Source organism: Fistularia commersonii, chromosome 34, assembly GCF_037954325.1.
Source record: "Fistularia commersonii isolate RoL2024-O1a breed Wild chromosome 34, RoL_Fcom_v1.0, whole genome shotgun sequence".
NCBI classification, from domain to species: Eukaryota; Metazoa; Chordata; class Actinopteri; order Syngnathiformes; family Fistulariidae; genus Fistularia; species Fistularia commersonii.
In genome coordinates, this window is record NC_141317.1 from 6348536 (window position 1) to 6375228 (window position 26693).

The 26693-nt window shown below is 39.0% G+C and overlaps 2 protein-coding genes across 6 annotated transcripts; one reads left to right on the top strand and one right to left on the bottom strand.

Annotated features, from left to right (window-relative positions):
- The first annotated feature begins 282 nt into the window (after window positions 1-282).
- Window positions 283-20589, top strand: ngfa (nerve growth factor a (beta polypeptide)). 3 transcript variants are annotated; one of them, XM_086141868.1, is made up of 3 exons: window positions 283-498; window positions 16689-16795; window positions 19305-20589. In XM_086141868.1, exon 3 carries the CDS (start codon window positions 19316-19318, stop codon window positions 20204-20206), a length of 891 nt encoding a protein of 296 aa, XP_085997994.1. In that variant the 5' UTR covers window positions 283-498; window positions 16689-16795; window positions 19305-19315; the 3' UTR covers window positions 20207-20589. The 3 variants fall into 3 exon arrangements, with proteins under 3 accessions (XP_085997994.1, XP_085997996.1, XP_085997995.1); XM_086141870.1 differs by having other exon boundaries at window positions 283-495; XM_086141869.1 differs by lacking the exon at window positions 283-498 and adding an exon at window positions 881-1449.
- On the bottom strand, window positions 14547-24863 carry LOC147214406 (cilia- and flagella-associated protein 20-like). Of its 3 annotated transcripts, XR_015104384.1 has the most exons (8): window positions 24489-24863; window positions 23878-23957; window positions 23689-23800; window positions 23403-23591; window positions 23026-23139; window positions 22848-22887; window positions 14919-14965; window positions 14547-14592 (listed from the first exon to the last, which is right to left on the bottom strand). XR_015104384.1 is itself a non-coding variant. In XM_086141872.1 (7 exons), the coding sequence occupies exons 1-6, from the start codon at window positions 24570-24572 to the stop codon at window positions 22882-22884; spliced, it is 585 nt and encodes a 194-aa protein (XP_085997998.1). In that variant the 5' UTR covers window positions 24573-24863; the 3' UTR covers window positions 19602-19714; window positions 22848-22881. The 3 variants fall into 3 exon arrangements, 2 of the variants coding, with proteins under 2 accessions (XP_085997998.1, XP_085997997.1); XM_086141872.1 differs by lacking the exons at window positions 14547-14592; window positions 14919-14965 and adding an exon at window positions 19602-19714; XM_086141871.1 differs by lacking the exons at window positions 14547-14592; window positions 14919-14965 and having other exon boundaries at window positions 20703-22887.
- Between the last annotated feature and the right edge of the window lie 1830 nt (window positions 24864-26693).

The following is a 26693-nucleotide window of genomic DNA, read 5'->3' on the forward strand; positions in this document are numbered from 1 at the left end:
ATGCTGGCAAGCAGGTGTGACACAATAATGCTGGGAAGCTTTCACCGCAAGCAGCAAGACGAGGACCGCACTGGTGCGTCACATCTCACAAAGAGTGAAAGTATAATTCCACCTTCTTTTTTTCTTTAAAGGATACACTCTTGGTTGGAAATACTAAAGAAACAGGAAAATGAATAACAGCGGCGAGGTGTAAATTATGAGCAGCTGTGAATATTTTCCACTAAAATAAGCGGAAAAGGTTGGCACTAGGACCTCAGCGTGAAACACAGGAGGGAGGGACTCCACGCACCAAACTTTCAGAACAATCCCTTTTCTAAAGACTGTGGGAGAGAGATGAAGTGAAGTGGATGAACAGAGACCTGGATTCACTTAAAAGCAGGAGCGGGACTTTGGGATAACTCGGCTCTTGGTCGGTGGAAAGTGTGGTGGAATATAACAGACTCACTCTGGAAGTTTTCATTCATCTTAGGGCAAAGAGAAGGGGCATTAAACAAGGTGGTGAGTTCTTTGAAAACCACTTCAACCTCGGTGTGAATATTTGTGATTGAAGCATGCTGGACAGGTAAATTAACAACCACCGGAATTGAGGAAAGAGTTTTCCTCGCCTCAAAAAAAAAAAAAAAAAAAAACACATTCTGTATTTTTTCTGTACTTGTTATTAAGTGAAGGTGGAGCTTCTCAATTGAGATAGAGCTCAGAAGGAGGCAGTTGGAGTACTTTTCAAGTGAAGATTCCAGTTGACCAAACAAACACACACAGGAGCAAAGGAAAAGTAACGATAGAATGATAATTATAAGAACTTGTACCTCGTCAGATACACCACAGCGGGCTGATAAATAGAGGTGAAGAGGGTCATAGAAGGGGTGAGGACGTACGGGAGGGGGGGGGCGATTAGAAAAAAAGGGGTTCTCCGAACTTCAATGAGAACCAGTTCAGTGTTCAGAAAACTCCAGGGACATCAGGTTACCTTTCTCTCCCTCTACCTTTTTTCAGTCTGTCCGTCTCTCCCCCCTCTCTTTCTGTCTGTCTGTCTGTCTGTCTCTCTGCTCATGTTACACAACCCTCAAAGGACTTGTAGAATTTGATGAGCTCCAATGTCCAAACTGAAGTATGTGTCTGAATTTATCCCGATGTCAGGGTGGGGTCTACCGCCTGCACGCTGTTCGCTCTCCAATACTGGGATATGTATGGTTATGTGCGTACAAGTGTGTGTGCTAAAGCCAGACCTCTTGCCTACATTTCACTGGGAATTCCTTTTGGACTTTGACAGGAGAATATTACCACAGACAAGATTTACACAAACAGCCGTTCAAAAAGGATTTCAATGGCTCTGAATTTGGTCGTCAACCAGCGAAGAGCGATTGTGATAGTTCACAAAAGGAGCAGACGTGGAAAGTGACAGCATGCATCGTTTTTGTTTTTTCAAGTCGTAAAAATGTTGATGTCGAGGTAAGACCGTATTTGTCAGTTTCACAGCAATTTTATCTGCGCTTCGACGGCATTACATTTGTCGGAAAGCAAAACGTATCGAAAAGATTTCTCGTAGGTGAGTGAGGAAAGCTCTCTCAAGAGAGAGGTACTCCAGACCTTGCAGAAATAAGTATTTTACGACCTGCAATTTCGCAGCCCGAGTGTGCAAGCTGAGATCTGGCTTTGTTTTCATCACCTCTCTGACGGTCCACAGAGGAACCTGGAAGAGAGGGCTGCGGCAGACCAGCCATATATCTTAAATGACATCTCAACACATAGTTTACTTTGTCCATGTGGACAAGGATAACTCACAGCATATCCTCTTAAGTCCATATCCTGCCTTGTGTTGAGGAAAAACTTGTTTGAGGACTCTCTGCGTCATGGTGATACTGACTGACACTAGTCAAGAAATTCGGGGGCAAATGAGGGATGAGTGGTAAACCACACTAGATACATATTATTTCTAATGACACATTAGATATATGAGTAAAACGCTACGCAAAATGCCTCAGAAACAGGAAAAAGACCAGAAGAATGTCGATAATGACAATGTATTTTACAGCATCAGATCAGTATGAAATTATAAGGAAGTATTGGAACCACAGCTGTTGGTCAATTGTGTAAAAGACTTTGCAGGAGACTGGGGCTTAAGATTAGGCCTCAAACTGTACAGTGTCAAAATTGTACACTTATCAAACCGTGGAAGATCATCAATGATACTTATTTGACAAAATCTAAGCAAATTCCTCAATATAACAAAATGCGTCCATGTATGTGGAGGGCAGATGTATAGTTTCTTGCTGCCGGCAGAGATGTTTATGATTATTCATGACCCTCTCAGGTTTCCCTTTGAAGCTGAATAAGAGCTTTCCCTATGTTCGAGTGTGTGTGTGTGTGCTTGCGTGTCTGTGTGTGTGTGTTCACATTTTGAGCTACATATAGCTCAATATTTATTGTGAGTTTCTACAGTTTTAATATGTATTTTGTTTACCCAATTCAGTCAGACACTAGTTTTCAAGACTGAAGTGTCCAGGTTTGTTGAATTACTGAACTTTGAATTACAATTTTGGATGCAGTCATGAAAAAATTAAGATAAAGGTCAAATGACTATTGTTGTGCTTTTTTTTGGTTTGTTTGTTTCGTGAATAGCACACTCATTGCTGTTGCACAGCAGCTGCAAGCCACTAGTGATGGTCCTCTGTCATTCTGTAGCTGAAGAACCGTTCATGGTGTTTTCCTGTCCAGCCGTGAAAGAGGAAATTTACAGCAGGTGGTTCAACCTGGACCACTCAGTGAAATACAAATTACATTAACAGGACCATCATGCGTGGTGGCTGTTGTCACACAGGTTTTAGGATTCAGAATTCCAGTATGCTGGTAAAATGGGTCAAATAACCGGTTTAAAGAGCCCATTTTTTTCCCTGTTTTTTGTTTTTTTTGCCATTATGAGGAGCCCGATACAGTAAAGTGTGAAGACAGCAATATGGCAGATAAACCTCAGAGGTATCAAGAAAGACGTGTCTCCTGAGATGTTTAAAAAGCAAAAATCCGAAACTGGGCTCTTATTCACAACTACTGAGTGAGGAGTGATCGTGGTCACAACAGTATCCAAGAGCTGGGTCAGCGTCTGACAACCAAGTGAAATTAATTATCAAAAATAGACTGTTTCCAGTTTCAATTCTTGTTAGTCTGTCTTTTATTGTCAAGAGGTAAAACACACATAAACACGGTTATTGCAATGCACTCGGCTCCAAACCCCACCACCACAAACACACACACACAGACACAAAAACACACGTACACACACACACACACACAGCTCCCTCCTTGGCATTTGCTTGTTGCCTGTATAAAGATCTATAAATATGGAAAGTGTGATGAATGACAATGTCATTAGCTCAGAGTATAACAAACACCCAGCCTAATGGCCAACAAGTATCTCTCTCCATCACTTCACCTATTTTATACAGATTTCTAGGAATTTCAGCTTAGCTGGTACGCCAAATTCGACTTGGGTATATCTCCACATAATGTCGTATGGCATATTGTTAGCAAAGTTTGGAAAAATTGCAAATACAAACCAATGTTTTCCAGTTGTTGGGTGATATGATGTTGGAATTCTCACTAAGGCACAGACTGACACCTCAAGAAGAGGTCCAAGTAAGGCTGGAGTGAATTGCACACACACTAATGCCTTCTGTGAGCGTGAAATAAAAATCAGGAGGCTGTCAGTGTAAGGACTGTTTAGGCTGACGGGCCTTTCCACTGACAGTTTCCATGCAATATTAATCTTTTGGGAAGTCTTTCTCTAGACTTTGCTGATTGCAATCATTTTACAAGCAAATATGGTCAACTCAAAGCATAGTGACAGCTGGCTACCATTACAGTGGCTTTTGACTGAGTAACATGTCATGGGATGCCGTGAGGTTTGACAAAAGAACAGTTGATGGTGACTTTGGTGCAGTTTTTTTTTCATCAGATGCAAAACGTCACAATTCAGCGCAGACCTTCCACTTTGTATTTCCAGTTGGTAGGTGTTTGTATAAACATTGTGGAGAACATTGTTCTGTGTTGGACGGTTGACCCAAAATAGATAACTACCTCATGTGCCGACCCCCAGAGGGTGGCCAGGCTCATTTGTAGGTGTAAGTCACATGCACACGTTTGACAGTATTAGCATTTTTTTGTGCCTCTTCTTGCGACAAGTGAGTGTTAAAAGTTACATTCCAACCTGGCTGTTTATATTAAAAAAGTTACTATGTAGTAAATTGTAACTATCATCAGCAAGTTTTATGCGTTCAAATCTTTAGATATGGTATGGTACATTATATTTTTCAAAGCCCCTTTTTTTTTTTTTGGTTATTGTTCTCCAGTTATAAAGACATGACATAATACTCTCTAAAGATCAATGAAAATCGAGTCATTCGATGTGGCCCCCAAAACACATAAAGGATGGAATGATCCCCTTGTCTGCGGAGAAGTCCATATGACACCTGGCCGAGGGAGAGGTTGTGACGGCACACCTGTATTGGCGATTTAACTGTTGCTGTTTCCCCTCAGGGCCCAAAAAACTGCTGTCACCTTTAAAGTGAAACCACACTTACAGATCTCATTAAATTAACAAGGTATATTCCTGAGGTGACTGAGATGCTCCAGTAAATTGCAGAGACGTAACAACTGCCGTGTAATTTTCGGCGTTTAGCAACAACAGAGTAGCACTTTAGTACAAGATATGATGGAGATTTACTTTGGCACAATCAATTCAATGTTAGCATTGTGGGACGTATTTCACAAGACAAGCAAGAAAAACAGTTATATTTATAACCTTTTTAACTGTTTTTGTCTTATATTTCCAAAACATATTTCAGTCCCTTTTTTTTCCTCAACCAGAATGATGTAAAAGGCTCTAACAGAAAATGCTAGAAAAATAGTGTTTTTAAAATCTAAAAGTAAGTTTATCAAACTTCTACTTAGTGTGTGATGATTAAAATCCCTGATAATTGATGTAAGTTGTATATAATTAACAAATGAGCAAGAAGCCATTGTCTGTCATTTGCAGGCTTTTCTTACTGTGTGCAAACATGATCAACTATTTAAGCAGCAAAAAAGTAAAGCAGCAAAAACAGTTCAGCCACAGGTTCTAGATTTCACCGTGAATGGAGGAATGCAAATAACGGTGTGCGAAGATCAGAGAATGGAGATTTTGAATTTGCTGTGCAAGGCCATTATCTCTTGATCTTAGTTGGATTTAAAATATCTATTTATAAAGCTGTACATGTATTATGATGTGACTGATGCATTAACCCGTTCATCCCACTGCCCCCCAGTGCGGACAGTCTGAGTGCTGAGTTCCTCCAAGATTGGAGAAAACTCCTGGAGAACAGGGTGCATTCAAACAGTTAAATAAGCTATATTTTTGACTGGAACAAAATCATTTGTTTTACTTATTGTGATCAAAACCTCAATTTTGATGAAAGGAACAGAAATTCCAAAAATGTCAATGCAATTTTGGCTCACATCAGGTGTTAACAGATTGACAGATCGGTGCTGTAAATTTTTGCGACTACTTTCATGTTTTGTTGGTTCGGCAGTCGCCCTCCCTGCCTCCACTGCATTCACAGTTTTAAGAGAACTGTGGCCTTCTGATGGAAAAACATTTGCACTTTTAGCTTAAATCACGCACTTAAAATCTTTGCATTTCTGGTTGAATGAATATCCTTTAACAACTTCCAATAATAATACCTTTAACTTGTGCTTTCTGCACCAGAGGTGCAAACTGGTAGGGCAAAACGTTAGCACGTACTTCACCTTTAGTTCAACCGCGATTTAGATGTCGAAACAGTTATCATGAAAGATCTTAACCTGTAATTTTCAGGGAGAAAGAATATCAATCTCTTGGAGGAATCTCAGCAGAGATTCCATGTTTGGGAAACATGAGGACCTTGTAATTCATGGGTCAAATTTTAAGACCTGGCTTCGCTTATCTCTTGGGTCACTAGACCTGCAGTTTGCCACAGGTCAATGCAAATAATAAGGTACGAACATCTGGTGTAAAGTGAACCAGCTGAAGTGTTCTGTCTGGGATCAGCAGAGATCAAAAAGGTCAAAGTTCAGGCTAAGGGTTAGGTTTGTGTTTATGGAGAAAAACTGGATCTAGAAATCATTGCAGGTGAGGTGGTGAAACCATGTGGCAGAGGATCAAGAAGAACAGAAAGGGAAAACTCGGAAATATGACATCACCACCGAGTTACTTTCTGCAGTAATTCTCCTCGACATTTCTATTACAACCAAAATTAGTGAAGGGCTATCCCAGCTAACATTGGGTGACGTGATACCTGCAAGAATTCTTAATATAAATTAATAGTATTCTTTTGTCCCTGGATATTTTTCCAATGTGGATCGATTTCATCTCTCACCGTACGAAACCAAGCCCAAAAACAGTCAGATTCAATTCTTAATCCATGATGTCCAACATAAGACTGGCAAGACAGTCTGTGCTTGACTGTTAAGGATTTGTCCTTGACAGGTGCTTCTTCAAAGTTATTTTTGCCTGTTTGTGCGTGTTTATCTATATCTGTGCCAGTGTGCGTGTGTGTTCATCAGTGTGTGTGTGTGTGTGTGTGTATTTGTTCACTGCATCTGCTTCGCAAAATGACAACTAAATGTGCAGACATGCCTGCACATTCCACTTCAAATGCCTGTTTGACTCTCAGTTTAGACAAACAGTAGCTGATAAATCACCAATTACCCCAGATGTTATTACAGCTAGAATAACAATGTTGTGGTCTTAATCTGTAGATTTAGCGTGGAATTATTGTTTTGAGTATCTCCACCCTAACCGCTGTTAATGTCTAAGTATACATTTGAATCCATATCATGTCACATTCGAAGTTTCGCTTTCACTCATTTTCCACGTGGCCTTGTTAAGTCGACTTCTACTTGTCCTGACATGAAACCGATCTTTTGCCATCAACGAATATTTGATCTTTTGAAACATAGAAATGCACATTAAGGACTAAAAAGCCTTAGGAAATAAGAAATCAAGTATTGGAATTTGCCACCATAGGCTTAGTCAACCTATGGTTTTACTAGATAAACAAAAATCCAACTTGATCTCAGGATGACTAAAATACTGAGGAATTTCACTTTAACCTAATAAAATGTGTTTTACACAAGTCTGTGAATAATATGCTTGTATGGACAAGTGCATATGTTGGTGTGTTTTAGACACAAATGAAATTTAAACACATAGCTTTGCTTCACTGATTAAAAAACAAAATCTGGATTATGTCTTTCTAGGAATGCTAGAATTGATCAAGTGGAAATTCATAAAAGTACATAGTTAAAAAGGTGCTATTTCTTATTCTAGTGGGACAAAATCCCAGGCAACTATTGATCTGTGAGGGACTTAACAAGCAGTTTTCTTTGGGTAACCTAACAGGTTTCTTTTGTTGGACACGTTGCCATCATACGCCGTCAATTCTCTCCACTGTATTAAGTGTATCAAACTCCACAGTAAATATTAATTCATCTGCTTTCTCACTGCAGCTCACATAGACACTGAAATATAGCCTCTTTATCTCAGAACCAAAGCTCTGCTCGCACGCTTAACATGGCATGCTGTTAACGGACAGCAAAGAATGGGCTTGGGAGGTCCCATGCAGACAGGTGGTTGACATCAGCTGGAGGAGGGGAGGGAGGGTGGGGAGATTTGAATCCAGGGAGGCAGAGGGTGAAGATGCAGGAACAACGTGGAGACCACACAGGGTGGGAAACGGCTGGGTCAAGTCTTTAACAAGAGGGGTGACTGCGCTAAAACAATCGCTGGAAGGGGAAGTCAGACGCCAATTTGTACACTTTTAAAAATTGTGTGCCATCTAGACCAGGCCTCTTCTAACTGACCCGCGAATCTGTTTTGGCAACATTGCATTAATCGATTAAGCAGAGATCATCATTTTATGTACAATTTTATCTGTGTAGTATAAAGCTTTTAGCGGGTCCAAAGAAGATGCTTCTGAGTCTTCGCTGACTGAAGTTTCGTTTTTGTTTGGACAGTTAATTTAGTTATTATTTAGTTATTTAGTTATGAATCAGCATATCTCTGGTGTACACTGAAAACAATGCCTTGCATTTCTGAGATTTATAGTTCCTTGGTCACACACCAAAGTAAAGTAGTACTTGAACCAAGGTCATAAGGGTACATTTTTGAGTAATTCTAGAAAAAGGGAAACTATCCAGCAGTCTACATCTTACTTATATCCACATAGCACATTTAAGGGCATGATGACCTTCAATTAATGAAACCCCAAATTCTTACCCCAATTCCTTAACCTATGGAATTTCAAGATAAATGCTATCATTTTTATGAATGGAAGTGAATTTGATTGCAAAAGTACAACTTTCCCTGCTCTTGCTGTGCCCCGGGCAAATGCGGAATGGAATTCTATACATCTAAATCTATTCAATAGTTCAAAGGTAAAGGCGGTCTTGCTTTAACAATATATTTCAGTTAATTCTTCAGCTTTCCTCAACAAGATTATCAGTTTCTGAGTTTTTGTTTTATTAAATGATACATTCAAAATATTTAAAGAATACACATTTGAATGTCCTTCTGTGTGACGCAGATGAATGACCAGATTAAATCTGTTGGCCAAACCCTTTCTTTTGCATCAGGCGAGAGCATCGCACAAGTGGGATGGAATTCTTTAGTGTCTGAGTTCGTCTGCGCGTCTGTTTACACCCACGTAGTGTATAATCGCTTGGGTGGCTCAGTAAAGATGGTGTTTCCGCCATCCTCTTAACAATAGAATCAAGTGAAAGTGCCACATGCAAATAAAAATACAAATTTATTTTCATAAAAATGGGGAAAAGGGAGTTTAAAGCAATGAGATGGTATGGAGAGCAAGATAAATGACCAATGAGTCCTTGAAATATCATCCCGTGATCTCGATCTGAAAAATGTGACAGAGATTTACGTCATCAAATCACAGCTGGGTGCTCGCTTTGCTGTCCTGCTCCAGACACTTGGCATCAACGTCAGAACATGTAGATGCTACGATGCATCATGCACTTTGGTACCGCTGGTTTGAGCACCCTTTTGTTTTTTTATCGTTCTTTGCATATAATCGTCCTTCCTTAAAATACCCTTGAAGTTCTTTTCCTTCTCACCCCACTTAACCTTGTTCTTCTTTCCATCACAAGTTCCTTTATTTCTTCAATTCCCAAGATATGAATTATGCCCTACCCCATCCTCCATCACTTGTTACCTCTCCCCATCCCACGATATCTCTTATTCCTCCCTGTCCATCCCTCTGTCATCATCTCTCTCCCGCTCTCTGTGGTTGGACAAACAATCCCACTTCTGACTGCTCTGCTGTGGGATCTTAAATTCCTACCAAGACACAGCCAAGCCAAAGATGAAACACTTGTCAAGAGAAGATTGTTGTGGTCATAAAAACTCCAGGCCTGGAAAACATGTTAATCATTTGGTCCACCTTGCCTTTGAGGCCAGGGGAATCGGCCTCCCATGTCTGCCCGGCCGCTGCAGGGAGCGGCTGGCGATGGGGTTGGGCCCGGTCGTAGGAAGCAAAGCAAAAGAGAAAAATAAGGAGAAGTTGTTTTTTCCTAGTTTTCTGACTGTGGTTCAGCTTCAGTGAGGATCCTTGTGTCTGGGTATTGCTTGATTCCTAAACAGCAGCTGAGAGTTCATTAAAAGGACATCAAACAGCTTTGCAACACTAACATTTATTATTTTATGCCCTTTTCAGAGTAAAAGCAGATTTTTAAAAAAAAACATACGTCGATTTTTATTGTCAAATAATCATAAGATTTTATTGGCTCGCTCTTTTAGCTCTGGCGAGACAACATGAAAAAATAATTTTATTAAAAGGCTAATATTCTAAAATCAGGACAATTCTACAGTGTCTATCTTGGTATGGAAAGTCTATTTTATTTATATGATGTAGAAATCATTAACTGAACTCATTGTATGCTAAATTCTAACTCCTAGTTTTGCTTTTCAAGCAAAAATTTCCATTGGATTTTTAAAATGTCCCTAATATTATGGCCTTTACAGCATGATTAATAATACAGATCAGTGAATATTGATGAATTGATTTGCAGTTGTTCCATGGCGTGCAGCCCATCTGGGATTGGCGGGCCTTTTTCTATCTCATGCTTCAAATAAAATTCTATTTAGTGTGTATTTTTGTGTATATTTAGTGTGGTCTTTTTAGTCTTTTTGTCATCTCACTTCTCACATTCCTCTTTTTATTTCTATTTCTCTGTTGCACTTTACTTTGTTATTGTTTCGTCTGTCATTTGATCCCTTGTTTTTGGCAAACTGTATTTAAGTGCTTAAAATGTTCTATAAACTTAACTATCCACCTTCCATGAAAAATATTAAAATCCTTTTTGCAACAATCTTCCTTCTTCAAAAGCACAAAGTTGAAGAAAATATATGTAGATAGCAGCATTTACTGCCACATTGTTTCTTTCTGCCTCTCATTCCTGTATTTCTAGTGTAATTGCCTCTGAGTCCTGCTCTCAGTTCAAATTCTGTTTATTTTGGACTCATTTTACAAATGCCATGAGGAATGAATCCCTCCATTATAAAAAGTCATTGTTTGACTTACGGTAAGTCCACGTGTCACATCAGGGAAAAAGGCTTGGATTACACTAAAGTTACGTCTCTGCTTTGTCTCAGACGCTTTTTTCTTAAAAATCAAACACATCTCCGGAGCCAATGCTCTGCCAAAATTCCAAGTCAATGAAATTTTGCATAGCTTGAGAAGTGTGACAATACAAGCATGTGTCAAAAAGAGAGACAGTGCCGCAGAAATGCTGCATCAAACGGTAAAGCCAACTGAAACTCACACAACGGTGCAAAAGATCTATCTGATCTGATGTATAGTCAAGCGCACAATGGCTCAATATACATTGAATTTGTGGATGTTTTCATCCACCTAAACTGAATTTGATGACTGTTTTCCATCTATGAATGATGACTTGACAAGGATGTTTCTTCATCACCTTCTATTAATGTACCATTACTGTATTTCCAATAAACAGTTCCAAGAGAAATGCCGTCCATCAGGGAAACAAATGTATTTCCTAATCATTTAGTCTATCTTTATAGACATTAACGTCCACCTTCTGAAACAGTAGCCAGTTATTTGTAACCTGCAACCAACTGATCTAATAAACATATGCACACATGGCAACACACTCACACACTCTCACACACACACACACACACACACACACACACACACACACACAATAACACCTGCACACTTGCAGTTTAAGTTTGAGATGGCCTCGAAGCCAGACAAGGGATTAGATCTCCAGCGAGCGGCTCTGTGGGTAGGATCAAAAATGATTTTGTGATTTTCCGCAATGCAAATAAAACAAAAAACGTACAGTTGTTGAGAGCCAAAGGAGAAGTGCGCTATTCACTCAGGTTTGTTTGTGTATGCACATTCACGTTGTTTTACACAGAGCTGAAATCTACCATATGTTGGAAAGAAAAAAAAAGGCACATATCTCGGAAATCTTCAGCGGTTTTTCAACATCAGAGCGAAGGCAAACATTAGGTTGGATTCCAGGAGCACAAAGGGAAAGCCGGGTGAAATTAGAGACAGACAGAAGGATTGAAACATCAGCACAAAGAAACAAGATCATGCCAATGCTTATTTGTTTTATTTTCCACAGCTCGGTTCCTTGATTCTATATTTTTAACGTTTCCTGAATAGAATAAAATCTTTTTTTGCATTCTCACCAACTATTAAGAGAAACATATTCTGAAAAAAAGTTCCTCAATGCCTTAACTGCATATAACATACTTATGTTAATCGAACAAGAAATACATTTTTTAAACATTGTTTGATACATGTCTTAACTGCATTTTAAAGTTAAATATTCATTATACGTTATGAATTCATTCAATAGGTTTTGTTAGTGGAGAGTTTCAGAGCAAACAGCCATCAGTCAGTGGGACAGTTTTAGCAAAGAAAAGACAGCGGTTGATCTCCGCAAGTCCTTATTGTTGTTTCTCCCATTTCTGATGTTACTAAAAATCTTTACATTTTACATAATTCTCTTCTTTTTTGTTATTGCTCTATAATTGAGCCTGTTTCACTGCAAGAGACTAGTGTGGCAGTTTCTCTTTTTTCCCTGACGTGGAGACAGGCTGAACAATTAAAGCAGTCCATAAACATTTGTTTTGGATTATTAACTGAACTGCAACAGTTGTGCAACTTAGACAGCAGATGCGTTAACTCAACCACTATTACCCGATAACAACTCAGCTACAATTCTTCCAAAATTTGATATTCTTAATCCTTTCAGTAAAAGGATGATATCCATGTTAAGCCACTGCACCATGGGAGCCAAACATAACCATGGCACGATTTAAAATTCCTCTGTGAATGCTCTTGTTTTTGAAAATCAGGAATCTTCCATCTGATTCATAAAGCTAATGAACCTATTCTACATTTCCATCACACGGGGCCCTTTTAAGTATTTCAAAGATTAGCCAGACCACGACAACCCCTCCAAGAGCATTGAGACTGCGTAATGTAATTGTGCTTTAACAGACGCAGCATTACATCATTTTGCGTGACAAAATCTCAATTCATGGCAGTATCTCAGCTGTTGGATTACTTTCACATGGCGGCTTTTTCAAAGTATGACATACAGATTTTCTTTATTTACATAAGAAGCTTCCATTACAATTGGATCTGTACAAATGTGACTATACGAGAAATTGAGTCATCATAACCGCATTCAAAATGATGCAAAGTCTAAATTTGGACTAATGTTTTTTTTTGTTTTTGGAGGTTTTTTTTTTTTTTTTTGGAAGAGCGTTTATCAGGAGATTATTTTTCAAACCGTCATCTTAAAATTCAGGATATTAAGCCTTTACCGAGAGGCCAATGCAATACTCTCTAACTTAAGATCAGATTAATATTAATCTTTAAATAAACTTTTGAGAGAGAGCATGTTGACCTGGCAGTCATCCCCCTCGAAAATTACTTCCAGTGGATGACAGAAAGAGGTAGATACACTATGTACACTTGATGAGAGAAACAGTAAAAATGTTGACTTTCCCCTGTTTATCTTTGCATCTCCCTTCCTCTATCACTTCACTCTCGTCCTCTCTGTCTCCACCAGTGTCAGTTTCTCTTCCTCACCTTTTCATAATGTGATAGCATTGTCAGCACACCAAAAGTAAAGTGTGTGCGTGTTTTGATAGGAGTGCTGACGGGGTGCTTCTACACATCTTTTAACACGGACTTGTAACTAATGACTTATGTATCCCTCAAACCAGACAAACCGTTTAACCAAACTCAGTGATGGCAGACAACATTCTCCCAAACGTCTTTTGTTTTGGCTCACCTGCTTTCTCCTCATTGTACTGCTGTCATCACATTGCGGCCACATGTGCTCAGCAGAGGCTGATCAACAGAGCATCTCATGAATTGCTTGCCTGAATGAGACCACTGTTACTGGCTACTACTATCGTCACCAATAAAAGTATTCCCTGCGTGCACCGTTTTTGGTCATGTAATTAGTTTCTGTCAGTGTGATTTTTTTTTTTTCTCAATGTTCTTTCAATGGCTGATTTATGTCATGTTCCCACATACTTTCACCATGTTGGGTAATCGCGTTGAACTAAGTGGTACCTTGAAAATTCATGCTGTCACAACATTTGAATAATACAGTATTCAAAAGAAGTGGGTACTGATTTAAAGTCAAATATGGCACAAATATGGCAATTTATTCTCATGGCTCTCTCGCTCATGGGAATTCAGTAATTTAACCATTCAAATAAACCCCACTTGTCTCTATTAATGATATACATTGAGTGTGTAAATATATTAAACAGATTGATTTGGGGGGTCGTTTGGATGTTGTTTTTTGTTTTGTTTTGGCTGCATTTCCTCACATGCGTTTGTCATTATTTGGCTGACAAATGACAGCAGGACGGCCCGGTACTAACTGGCATCTTCTCAAAGTATGTTTGTGGTCATTTCTGCCTGGATACAAAACAGGAAACCGGCTCCCTGTCTTGGGCATTTCAAATTGCAATCTGACTTCCTGTTTTATCAGCTTTGTATGGATTGTCACTCGCTCACAGTTTGATATCAGACATATGAGACGGAATAGTTGAGTTTATTTGGCATCTTGGTGACAAACTCAGCTTCTAAATTAACCGAGTTTATGGTGCGGCTGGGACAACCGTGAAGAAAACAAACCGCTTCAGAAACATGTCAGAGAAAACGACCAGAGGTTTTCACAACAATCTAGTACACAGATGCACAGCAGCGTTTGCATGTTTGTTATTGTTTGTAACTGTATACTTTTCATTCAAGGGATGTAGGGCTAGCCAGACAGATTCTGATCAACGGCTGGAGCAATCCTCTAAGTCAGAGGTTCTTTCTAAATCACTCTGACCTCCGCGCTCCTGTGCAGCAACGCTTATGCTGGCTCCACAGGATTAAACACAAGCCACATATTTTTAACATTAGGATCCTCTCTGCTCACCCTTGGCCATGTAAATAGTGAGGTGCCCATCAGCCTGGATCACTCAACTTCCTGCCTGCTTGCAAGAGTTCATATCTGTGGGAAAGTGTGGTTATGTTTGTGATTTTGAGTATTGAATCCAAACCGTATCACTAGTGGTCAATTACCTTCAGTCATTAAAGTTATCCACCATTTATAGCCCAGAAATACTTGATGGTTTATGCAGAAGCCAAGCTAAAACCAACTTCCACGGTGACTGAGCACTAAGGTTATTTCACCATGTGCGAGCAAAAGAACTAAAGTAGAAGTCACATAATTACTTTTTTTAGTTAGGCAAAAGTGCCTGAGTATTTTTCAGCAAACACTTTTGCTGTATTTTTTATTGTATTACAAGACATAAAAATTGATCATGTTGAAATTACCTCCATTTCAGTTGGGATGCATTTTAAAGTAATCACCAGTCATGCATCTGTAAAAAAAAAAAAAAATTTTGTAATGTACCAATTATCTACATAAGGTACTGCAAAGAAGCATGAATAGGATATCTGTGTTATACCACAATGTGCAGCATACAGGTATTTTTTCAATTTCCCATCTATATTGTTAAAACAAGTACAGGAAAACTTGACTGAAATCTCAAGAAAATGGGGACTGTCTAAAAACAATTGCTAAAAAAGATCTTTCTCATGCAGCTTTCTGTTTTTGAGTTGCGTCACTGTCAGTTAGATACCTCTCAGCTGTAGCGGGGCGACATCCAAGCGATCTATGAGGGCAACACTGACCTCTTTTGGTTATGAATTGCAGAGGTGGAGGGTCATGAATGAGGTCCAGGTACCAACACAAATTACATTTAAAATTTATTCAGTGTATTATTAACCACATTGTTCCTTGTTACAATCACTATGAATAAGCAATTACATGTCATTTTTAACATCGAAGCCCCCTAGCACTGCGCCAGCAAAATGGATTTTCCACACCACTTGAAAGTACTAACAGTCCGGTTTTAACTCACCTCGGTGACCCACAGAGTGTTTGTGAGGGACTGTGTGTGTGTGTGTGTGTGTGTGTGTGTGTGTGTGTGTGTGTGTGTGTGTGTGTGTGTGTGTGTTCATAAAGATCACACCATCCAAGCATGCAAACTATTCATAAATACAAGCTTACATTTCTATAGGTGTACATGTGGCATGTATCTATGAGAAGGACACTTTTTTCATGTGTGACAGTGTTTTATGAGTCACACATGTGCTCACATCTTCTTGTAATGATGCATGTTGGTGTGCTGTGCTTCCAATGTGTATATGTAACATCTAATGAGGTGTGAGATGCCTAACATTCCAATGTATGGCAAGTCTAAGCTTTCAGAGTTAAACATGGTGAGTGTGTGTGTGTACTCAGCTTGAGATAAGTTCAGACAATGGTAAATTGTGTATGTCTGTGAAAGGAATGGTGGATGAAGGAAGAGATCACAGAGTTCACATTACTTTCAGAATGATCCTATCTAGGTCCCTTTACACATTTGATAGAAGACAGAAGTATTTATTTTTCCAGGGTGCTAACGTCCAGATTTTATTGTCATTATTAAGTAGACTTGTCCATGTTTTAAAGGTTTATCAAAACAAATTCTTTTAATACCACAATTTGGACTATCAAGTTAAGTAAATGCAAAATTAATATATCAGTGGTATCTTTGTTTCTTATCCAAATTGCTCAATTTACTTGGAATTTAATGAAAAATGTGACTTGGAACTATCTTGTGACTTATTTCATATCCTAACTGAATGAGGTTATCAGAGATACATTCTTATAGCACGATTAATTAATTTTTCCATACAATAGTAATGGGTCAAACACATAGATTTAGCATACACGTAACTAACTTATTTTACATACATCTCCGGGAGACTTTTGTCCTGTTAAATAGTTCACAGGCAGTTTGTGTGTTTTCGGCTTCAGCACATCCTTTTCCTGTTTCAAACAGTAAGGGAATACTCAAAATATTTTCTTTGATGACTATAACTGCTGGGTGTGGTTACAGGTGCGAAAAGTCAATTTCTGACTCTTTTAGTCTCGGGACAGATAATTTTCCATTAGAATTTTTTTGTTTGTTTTTGTAAAAGTTAAAAATAAAATCCTAAATCTATTTATCAGAGATGAGCATTTAAAGAGAATGTATGTGTCTGTCTATGTTTCAGAGCTGCGGTTCAAGGGTCCAGATGGCAGGCATGAGGGGCCCGGCCTGCATTGGAGTCTGGCTCTAGAGTCCACAGGGGCTCCCACTTTAACTGGACACATTCCACAGGTACACATAAACACTCACCACAGCAACACTCATAACAAATCACATTCAAGATGTTCCCCGAGTAGTGAAAATGAGCATACCATTTGTCCCTTCATGAGAAGGCAAAACCAACTGTGAACACTTGTGTTGACTTTCGTGCGCCGCCATAAGGAAGACCAAAGATGTATTCAATAATGCAAAAAGGCCATCATCAGACTATGACCGCCGACGCTCAGAAAGAATTATGACTCAGGTGGGCATCAGTCATGTGCTGCGAAAAGCTGAAAATTTCAGGTGTATTTTTCTACTTAATGATTATTCGGGATAAATCAGCAACTCAGGCATACCTGAGTAAGGCTTGTCGTTAAGACAAAGTTTTCCAAGAAACAAAGTTTGACTTGATGATTGGGGTTATAATTTAGATTGTTACTGGCAAAAAAAAAATCTTACTTTTTTTACCAGTTTTACTGGGTTTGGAATCCCTGGATGGATTTTAGATACACCTATCAAGAGAATGGAGGTCGACCTTTGTATTGATTGATTGATTGATTTTCTGATCAAGACTAGTACTTAGCTTCCTATTCTTTTCTCTCTGGCCCAATTGGACACTGGATATCTGCAACAATGCCTCCATGCTGATTACACGTTAAAATCCTATGCTCCCAATGTGCTGCCCATTAAGTTGAAGGCATTATTCACACTACATTTTTAGCAGGAATATCAGCTATCTTTGGTGCTTCAGCTTGACCATACATTAGATGCCCCTTCCTGCTTTACCTGTGAAATTTATGCCTGACTCCACCAAACAGACACACCGACAAAACTACCAGACAAATCATCAAAAATAGACTTGAAATAATTCGCTCCAAAGTTACAAAAAAGTTTCCGAAAAGCTAATCAGGACTACCATGATAGATATATAGACATTTTTGATGCTGCTACCCCATGTGCCCCCAAATTGCCCCTCGGGGACAAATAAAGTTTTTTCTGATTCTGATATTCTTATTTTATCAACTGTTTGCATGCCAGTCCAATAACTTTGTTTATATACAATCGATGCAAAGGTGGGTCTTTAGGGGGAGATTGTGAGGAGGACCAGAACACACACACTCATAGATTTGGAATTATGAGGACAACAATGAGTTAAAGGGTAAAACTTAATGAACATATTTTGTGTTATATTGTCAGAATACCTCAATAAGATGAATTAAGACCAAGACAAAAAGTCAGCCAGGAAACCTCAGACAGAACAATGGTCGCAAACTAAGTCCGACACTCAGTGATGATGCGATACAAAGAGTAAAAATTACTGAAATTATCAAGCCACGCTATAAATCCACACGTTAACAACTTACAAAGTTGTAAATTATTTCCATGAGCTACTGCAATAGCAATCAGAAGTAAACGATAGCTGTTTCATTGTCAAGGCATCACTACTTTCTTGTAACCGCCATTATGAAGAGCTCTCAATGCATGATACATTTTGCAAATGTGATAATGAATAACAGGCTCTCCATAAATTGTTAAAGGACCATTTATACACCTCATATATATTAAGAATGGACTATAATCTGAAGCTGGATAAAACCAATCCAGACCAGCTGTTCTGGAACCAACAATCTTGGAACCCGTCAACTCTGGCCATCCTTCTGGGAGCAATTGCCCAAATTTCAGAGCCGCCACTGAAGCCAGCATACATTTGCATCAAGATTCTAACATTTATTGTTTACAGTCCAATTAGCAACATGAGAGGCAAGGGTTGAGCTGGAGTTGAAGGATGTCTAAACCGACTGTCTGCTCTCCACTGTGTTTACTTCACTTGTGAGAAATTTTTCCAAATCAGTGTTATTCAACTCAATACTCAGTCTTAGACTCGGAGGGGACCTGCTTTCTGAGAGAGCTCCTCTGACATGTTTGTTTCCATCTTAGGACACGGAGCTGTGGCGTACTTCAACCTCTTGTGGCTAAAATAGGTTTTACAACAGTAATATATTCTTGTCTAACATGTTTCAGCCAAATTTATCGTCCCCATAGTTTTGAACCCTGGTGTCTAGACCGCAAAAATAGGAAAAGTAAAGTAAAAAATGACTATATGGATCGGTGGTTACTTTTTCTTTTCACTTTTTATGTCAATTTAACTCAAACATTTGGACAAATACTTATCACAGATGCTGGAATATATAAATACCAAAGTACCAAAATGTCAGCTGGGTAAATAAATTGTAATGTGTGAAGTGGACAATTTTCCTCTTTTAATATTGAGGTAGAGTCTCTAACTCACCTGCACATGATCTGCTGGATGTGCAAAGGTCTTTTTTTTTTACATTTTTCAAACGAAGAGTCAAAAATAGAAAGTGATCCAAATCAAGTAAAATTAACAGTGACATGACAGGGGTTAATCCTCAAATTTTGGCAGGGTGGATTATGCTTTAAAAAGGAGCTTGTTAAAATAAATGCAAAAACTGTCCGTTCAATTTCCTCTCGGTATGACTAACATCACTCTAATACAGGTTTCCATGTGTTGTTGCAGGACGTGTGCCCATGAGGTCGTCAGCACTGGTCCTGGTCCTCCTGATCGGCATCCAGGCTGTACTGAACGTGGGAGGTGGATTGGCCCGGAGTGCCGGGGCAGCCAGCCACAAAGTAGGACAGCGGAGGATAGCCAATCACAAAGCAGGACGATCCCAAACAACAGCGGAGGACCCGCTTTCCGAACACCATCCCTCACAGGAACATCACAGGACCAGCCAACACAGGACCAAGAGGCCTCATTGGGCTGCTTCGCACACACAGAGTACGAGCCCCATCATAGAGCGCTCGACTTCGGATTCCACTTCTGACCCTTCCATCCCAGTGGTGGACCCCAAGCTTTTCTCCAAGAGACGCTACCGCTCCTCGCCCCGGGTGGTCTTCAGTGAGGTGCCTCCATCACATGATGCCCTGGATGGTGAGATTTATGAAACCGAAGGGTTGAGGGGTTTGAGGGTGAGACGCAAGGCAGGACAACAAACCATGCACCGAGGAGAGTATTCTGTGTGCGACAGCATAAATACCTGGGTGGGTAACTTGACACAGGCAACAGACATAGCTGGGAACAACGTTACAGTGCTTCCTAATGTTACAATCAACAACGTGGTGAAGAAGCAGTTCTTCTATGAGACAACCTGCAGATCACCGACGCACAGAGGTTCCGGGACTGCAAACGGGGGAAAACAGGGGGGAAGGGCTGGCAAACAGGGCTCAAGATCAGGCACATCGGGCTGTCTCGGCATCGACAGTCGCCACTGGAACTCCTACTGCACCAACACACACATATTCGTAAGTGCCCTCACCATCCATCAACAACGGACAGCGTGGCGTTTCATCCGCATCAACGCTGCATGTGTATGTGTTCTCAGCCGCAAATCTTGGGCGGGGCGACTGGGACACTGACTGAAGAGGAAAACTCCTCACCACCAAACTCTGACCGAACCACATACATCTTTCATAAACACCCGCTGCAGCTTGAATGCCAATACTGTAATCCTCTTCCCCATCTATACATCTCTACTGATCATAGCATTCAGTCCACACAAACACACACACGTACAGATACACACAGACACACAGCTTCATCTTTCCAACCCCTTGGCCCCTGAGCCTACCTCAATCCGAGAAGTCCCGGTCGTTTTAAGTTATAAGGACTGCATGTCATATTTATGGTTTATACAGTCAAATGTTAAATATATACATTATTGTATATATATGAGAAGAACCCAAGCTTTTAATGTTGTTGTGTTGTTCATACTGTTATTTATTAAACACCTCAGTACTTACCTTGTTTGCTGTGTTCGTGTAAGATGAAGTGTTTTGATATTCACATTTTAGCCTCAAAGTTGCACCCATCCATATTTCTTCACATGGAACAGTTCATAAAAGGACTTTGTTAAATGTGAACTGAGTCGATTCTATCCCGTGGCGATGTATCATTTAACCTCTCCACTTTGGTGAATTTAGCTTCTTTTAGCAACTTTGGTGTGACCAAAATCATGCTTATTTTGGTCAAACATTTAACAACTCCACATGTACAATTTAAGCATCGCACTATGTTTTATTAAGTTACCTCTCATGGAAGCGACCTCTTCGGTTCTGAAGAACTAGAATGCACTTCAGCAGATCATAATTTGTGCTAATGTGAGTTTCTGCAGTATTTTTTTCCAAAATTCTTTTGCTACTATCAGTTACTGTTAACATTACAGGAGGCTCATGTCGCGGTCAGCATTGCTGTTAGAATAATCTAGGATCTATGACAGATGCCAGTGGCAGAGTCAGGCTGACTTTGGAAGTACCCAGGAGAGACAAACAGACCCTTCTGTATTTTACATGGAGGTTTTGGTATGAAATCAATCGAGAACATTTTGAAGTTATTCCAACCAAATCAGAGCTTCATAATTAATTTTTAACTTGATCAGCCCCAAAACTCTGTGGTAAATATCACTGGCCAAATGAAATATAACAAGTATGTTGCATGAGAACATTAAGCCCAGAAATGGAGACCAAGCTGATGCAGCTGGAGGTCAATTTTAAATACTGCACATTCTGGGTCAACCAGAGAATGACCGTCAGTCAAAGAAACATGGGAAGATAATAAGTGTCTTTCATTATTACAAACAACGAGGGTTATTGAAAGTTTCAGAAACTTAATTTTGGTTTCTCATAGATGACGCCTCTAGTTTTAAAACTGTGCTGTTTATCGAAATAGAATACTTTTTAAAAGCGTTTTGCTTATCTATTGACCATCAAAAACATATATTGACAATTGCCCCGTTCACAAAAAACATAGTAATGTAAATCCTACAAAAAGTCAAATGTAATTTTGAGTTGTTAATGTCATTATAGCAGTAGGATAAAAAAAAAAGTCAAGTAGGAAAACAGCTTGCTCAAAAATAGTAATGATAGATCAGGGGCTACTTGGTTGATCTGTTTAGCAATTCCAAATTAAAGTATTTGCTTGATCAACTAATTACAAGAATCACTGAATGACTTTTCACAGGGTCAGACAAAGCCTATAATCAAAGCTTTGCAAAGGAGATGGCCTTTAATCCAGACGTGAGAATTAAGCTAGAGCAGTTGTCTCATTTCATCACATTAGGTGACCACTCTTATGCATTCAGCTTCACTATTACTTCTGCTTCGTAGATCAAACACCAAATTATTCAGCTCTGAATGTGTTGCCAGAAAACCTAATTGTAGTAAGGTTGTCTGATCAAAGGAAGAAGAGGACAACCTCAAAAACCTTGTACTTGGACAGGAAACACAGAACAGTGTTGCTTTTTGCCAAATGCGTCCACCTTTTCACATTATATTGTTGGCGCAGACACAAAGTAAGGTTGTTTTTTTCTCAATTGCTTTGACCTACTACTGTAGACAGCAAACATAAAACTCTTAACTAAATTGCTCAAAAATGCTTTCAGAGAACAACACTAGTGCATGTTTCATAAATCACTGTAGTACCTCCCAGTGAAGGGCATATCTATCCACTTTGTAAAAAAATGTGGTTCACTTGGTAATATTCCAATTTGACAGGGGTGCAAAATCTGAAATGCTGAAGAACATTTACCTGATTTTGATCTATGTGACTGAATGGTAGCATATCAAATAGGGAAAATGATACAGATCAAACAGCACAATAATGTGTAGCGCACATAACTGGACCCAGGTCCCATAGATCACTATCAGATTAGATTCTAAATTCAACTATGTTACCAAAGTGGATTTAAAATTATCTATTCATATGTTTTTTTTTCTATTTTCATGAACAAAAATTGCCTTTGGTGAAAGTAAACAGTCAAATGAAAATAAGGTCCTGTATACACTGAGAATTTTTTTTTTTAAATACAAAGAAACATTTTATTAAAATACATAAAGAATATTTGTTCTTGGACCTTAAATATCAATGAAAATTACAAAATAATTCATAAAAAATGAACTGTTATATGAGTCTCATCCACATATACAAATAAAAATGTTCAAATCTATCAAGTATGAGAGATATCTGAATGTCTTATCAAAAAATCTTACAGGTCCAACTCACATTATGTCTGTGAGGAACGGCGCAGGGTTGGACACTATTGCTGAAAAAAAGAAAAAAAGGCAAAAATCAAGCAAGAATAGGATATACAATAATCAAATTATCTGTGTTCTAATGAAGGTTAAGACATTTTTCATCATATATACAAATGAGTTTCAGGGAACTGATGTGTGTGTCTCACCTTGGTTTTCTGATTCTGGACAGGCAGGTAAAGTTTAAACTCAGCTGGCAGTTCATCTTCAGAATACAATCGGTCTGAAAAATACACCCTCCTTATACGACAGTTGGCATGAATCTAAAAGGAAAACAGATCGAGGATCAGAAGGTTACTAACATTCTTCAACGTGTAGATTCTAGCTACCTTGGTACTGGGTTTCCTTTTGCATGCTCTCAGACAAGTAATCAACTAGCCTCAGTTATTAAGATAAGGTATTGAGCTAGTTTTTGTGTTTCCAGTTTTGATAGCTTCTCTTGCTCATATCTATTTTACCTCTTGAGAAAGGCGTCTACCAAATACATTTCTGAAAATACAGAATCTGTCATTGTCAGTCTACTAACCTGAACACGCAGTGTCTCAACATAATTGGTTCCGTAGGCACGCCTTGTGAAGTCCGATAGGTTAAACTGAATTTGATTCCAGCCGTCATCCAGCCTCATAGGCATAGTGCAGATAAATGGCTTCACTCTCGTTGTGCTCTGGTAGTTACTTGCCCGAAATCGCCGGCGAACATTTTTATCATCTAACACCTAATGGGTGCAAAAAATAGCTTGAGACTGAAAAAGCACAGGTCATAGCTAAAGCAAACTGATCCCCTCCAGGAATGGCAGATCCTTGTATATTTACCTGAACTTCAAATGTGAAATATTTCTTTAAGTTCTTGATAATCATCACCAGGAAAGGAAGCTTGATGCCCAATGTCTTCTTTGGGTCTGCAGGACAGGTTATGTAGGTAGTACTGTGAAGAACAGCAGAGTTTAAAGTAAAGGAATGTTAAACACTGCACTGAGGGATTAATTATTCATAAAATCTCACCTGACATTTGTCCCCTCTACATCCAACACCAATGAATGTATGTCATTATCTGTGATTCTCTTGATGTGGCCATTCCTCACCTGCACAATACCATATAATAATATATCAACACAATCATTTCATTTTAATTCAGTGCATTTCAATTCAGTGCATCCATTTATAAGCTTCTCCAACCAATGCAGCTAAGGATGTACAAAAAACAAATATTTGTGCAAGTATGCAAGTTTCAAAAAATATGATAAATAATAAAAATTTTGGTAATATACTTAACGAGAACTTAAAAACGTGAGATACAAAGCATACTTTTTTGATTACAACTGAAGGGCAGACTTCGATACATGTCAAAGGATATTACTGTCACTTAATAAACTTCTAGAAAAAAAAAAATCTAAAACCACATTTCGTTCGATATTAAAATTTTCTGTATAGAGTCCTTTTCAGTCCCACTTTTTGAACCGAATTAAGCCTGTATCAGTTTGATGCAGATTGTTAAACGAAGAGGAGCAAACCAATGACTGACGACAGTCACGTTCATCCACAACCGGCCAGACAAACGTCAACCCAGGCAGTTAGCATTAGCACATGAGTATAAGAATGGGTGGGTTTCTTACCTTTTTATCCCATATCTGGAGAGGTTTGCTGCCTATACTATATAATATAGAGAGGAATCCACTTTGGAATGTGTTCTTGAACATATTCTGACGACTTGGTTGTAAGTATTTTGTTATTTGTTTGTGTACGGATTTATTTACCGTCCCTTCGCGTTCCGTTCGTTGGCTCCGCTGCCGACGAAAGGAACTACTCCTCTCAAACTAAATAAAATAAAGAGATGAATGGGACATTCGGTATATTTTCACTTATTGCATTATTGCAATGCGGTCAAGCCTCAACCCAAAGAGGTTACCGGGTAAAAAAAAGGCTTTTAAACGACTAAAAGCTATGGTGGTCGCGGGGGAACAGAGACTACGGTGTTGTACACACCGGGTCGTAATTGGTGACGCATCTTGGTCGCTATGGCAACACATGACGTATGCTTAAATCTTTCGAATCTTTTGAGGAACGATTGTTCTTTTAAATTTCTCGTCGATTGTTTTTCAATAAAAAAAAATTAGAAATTATTTCATTTGAATGTAGCAACATTTATTTCGAAACATGCTGATCCCAAATATATATTACCTAATACCTCCATCATCTACATATCCGTCTGCAATGATTCTGGATCATTACGCAAAACAAATCGAACTCTGAAGACACAAATTAAGTTTGTTCATTATTTTTTTAATTATTACTTAATTCGTTATCACCTCTTAAGGGGCGGTGGGATAATAAAGTTCTCGAACCAAGTAAATTCTACAAATGATAAATAATAAACACACGTATGTACAGTATACAAACAATTGGATTGAAATTAAAAATGTAAGAAGTCTATTTGACCAGCAGATGGTGCTGTTCTACTATAGAAAGAACCCTTTTACCTTTTCCTTTCCAGCCAGTAATATGACATACTTGACAGATCATTTTTGTGACTACATCATTAACAATCATGCAGGAAACTGCTACAAAAATGGGAACAAAGTGAAAAACTCCAGAGATGTTTGCAAGTCAGCACTCAGCTGCTGACCTGCACTGCCCACATTTAATCAACGTCTCTCATCAGGAATGACCTCAGAGCAGAGGAAGAGGTTCAGGCTCTGACCCAAACATGGGTGTAACAGACAAGCAAATAACAAGTGTTTTTACTGATCCCTCAGTAAAAACACTGAGGGATATATTCCTTTGAAATATCCAAAGGAAGAAATGGAGAAAGGTCTGCACATAATTATCTATTGCTGGAGTGGCAAAGTCAAGGGTAACAGGTTCATTCTTGGTCTTTAGCACATATTTTGCGATAGACAATCCATCATGAATCTTAAAGTCCACTTAACCAAGCAGACATGAAAACAATGGATTTTATACACAATTTTTATGTTGGTCAGTCAAGTACCAGAAAGCCATGTAAAATGATCCGGTCAGCCATTTATCATCCATTGTACAGATTTGTCTTTAAGTACATGCTTGGAACCACACAGCCACATAACCACCCACAGCCAACAACATGCTTGCCCCAGTCTTATCAGTCTTTCCTTTTTTGGCTCGGCACTGGTGTCCAAACTAAACAACTGTGTTCCCTGTTCTCTCCCAACGACTCTCAAAAGGCAAACTGTGTTGTTCTACCACTTTTCCTTGGACCAGCAAAAGACTGAAAATAGCTAGAGGGTGACTATCATTCACATGTAAATCATCTACGTGCCTTTTTTTACAAACCCACCACCCTATTCTGACCTCCCTGTTTCCCTCTAAGTGCTCCTCAGTTCTGTGTTCAGCTTGGCAGACCTTTGCAAGGACATATTCTGTCCCTGTGCCTCATTTCCATGAATTCCCTGCCCCATTCGTAAGCAATGAAGGGTGAAAACACAGAGTAGCTTATTTCATTACTCAGGTTAATGTCACAGAGATGAACTCATTAACTGGAGGTAAATACCTTGGTTCAGCTCATCGCCAGTGTTTTGGATAATGAACCCTATAAAGGGCTAATAGTGTTAAAAGGACCACAAACACCACGTTGCCTTTTGTACAAAATTTCCATCGTTTTTAGTTTGTCTCGCTTAAATTGAAAGAAAACCTTCAATGCACCTTTAGAGAACTTATTTTCAATGACACAAACAAATCCAAACAAGAGTTCATCCTAACATTGTTTAGTTCTCATCCATGCAATAATTTAACTGTAATAATCCTCTGCACAACCAAAACTTATTTCAGGTGTCATGACATAACGT

What these genes read in the sequence shown, in the direction of transcription:
- ngfa (XM_086141868.1), top strand. Translation starts at nt 19,316, where the DNA reads ATGAGGTCGTCAGCACTGGTCCTGGTCCTCCTGATCGGCATCCAGGCT.
- LOC147214406 (XM_086141872.1), bottom strand. Translation starts at nt 24,572, where the DNA reads ATGTTCAAGAACACATTCCAAAGTGGATTCCTCTCTATATTATATAGT. An exon ending in GTAGAGGGGACAAATGTCAG is followed by an intron (nt 23,801 to 23,877) that starts GTGAGATTTTAT and finishes TGTTCTTCACAG; the next exon opens with TACTACCTACATAACCTGTC. An exon ending in ATTTCACATTTGAAGTTCAG is followed by an intron (nt 23,592 to 23,688) that starts GTAAATATACAA and finishes TGCACCCATTAG; the next exon opens with GTGTTAGATGATAAAAATGT.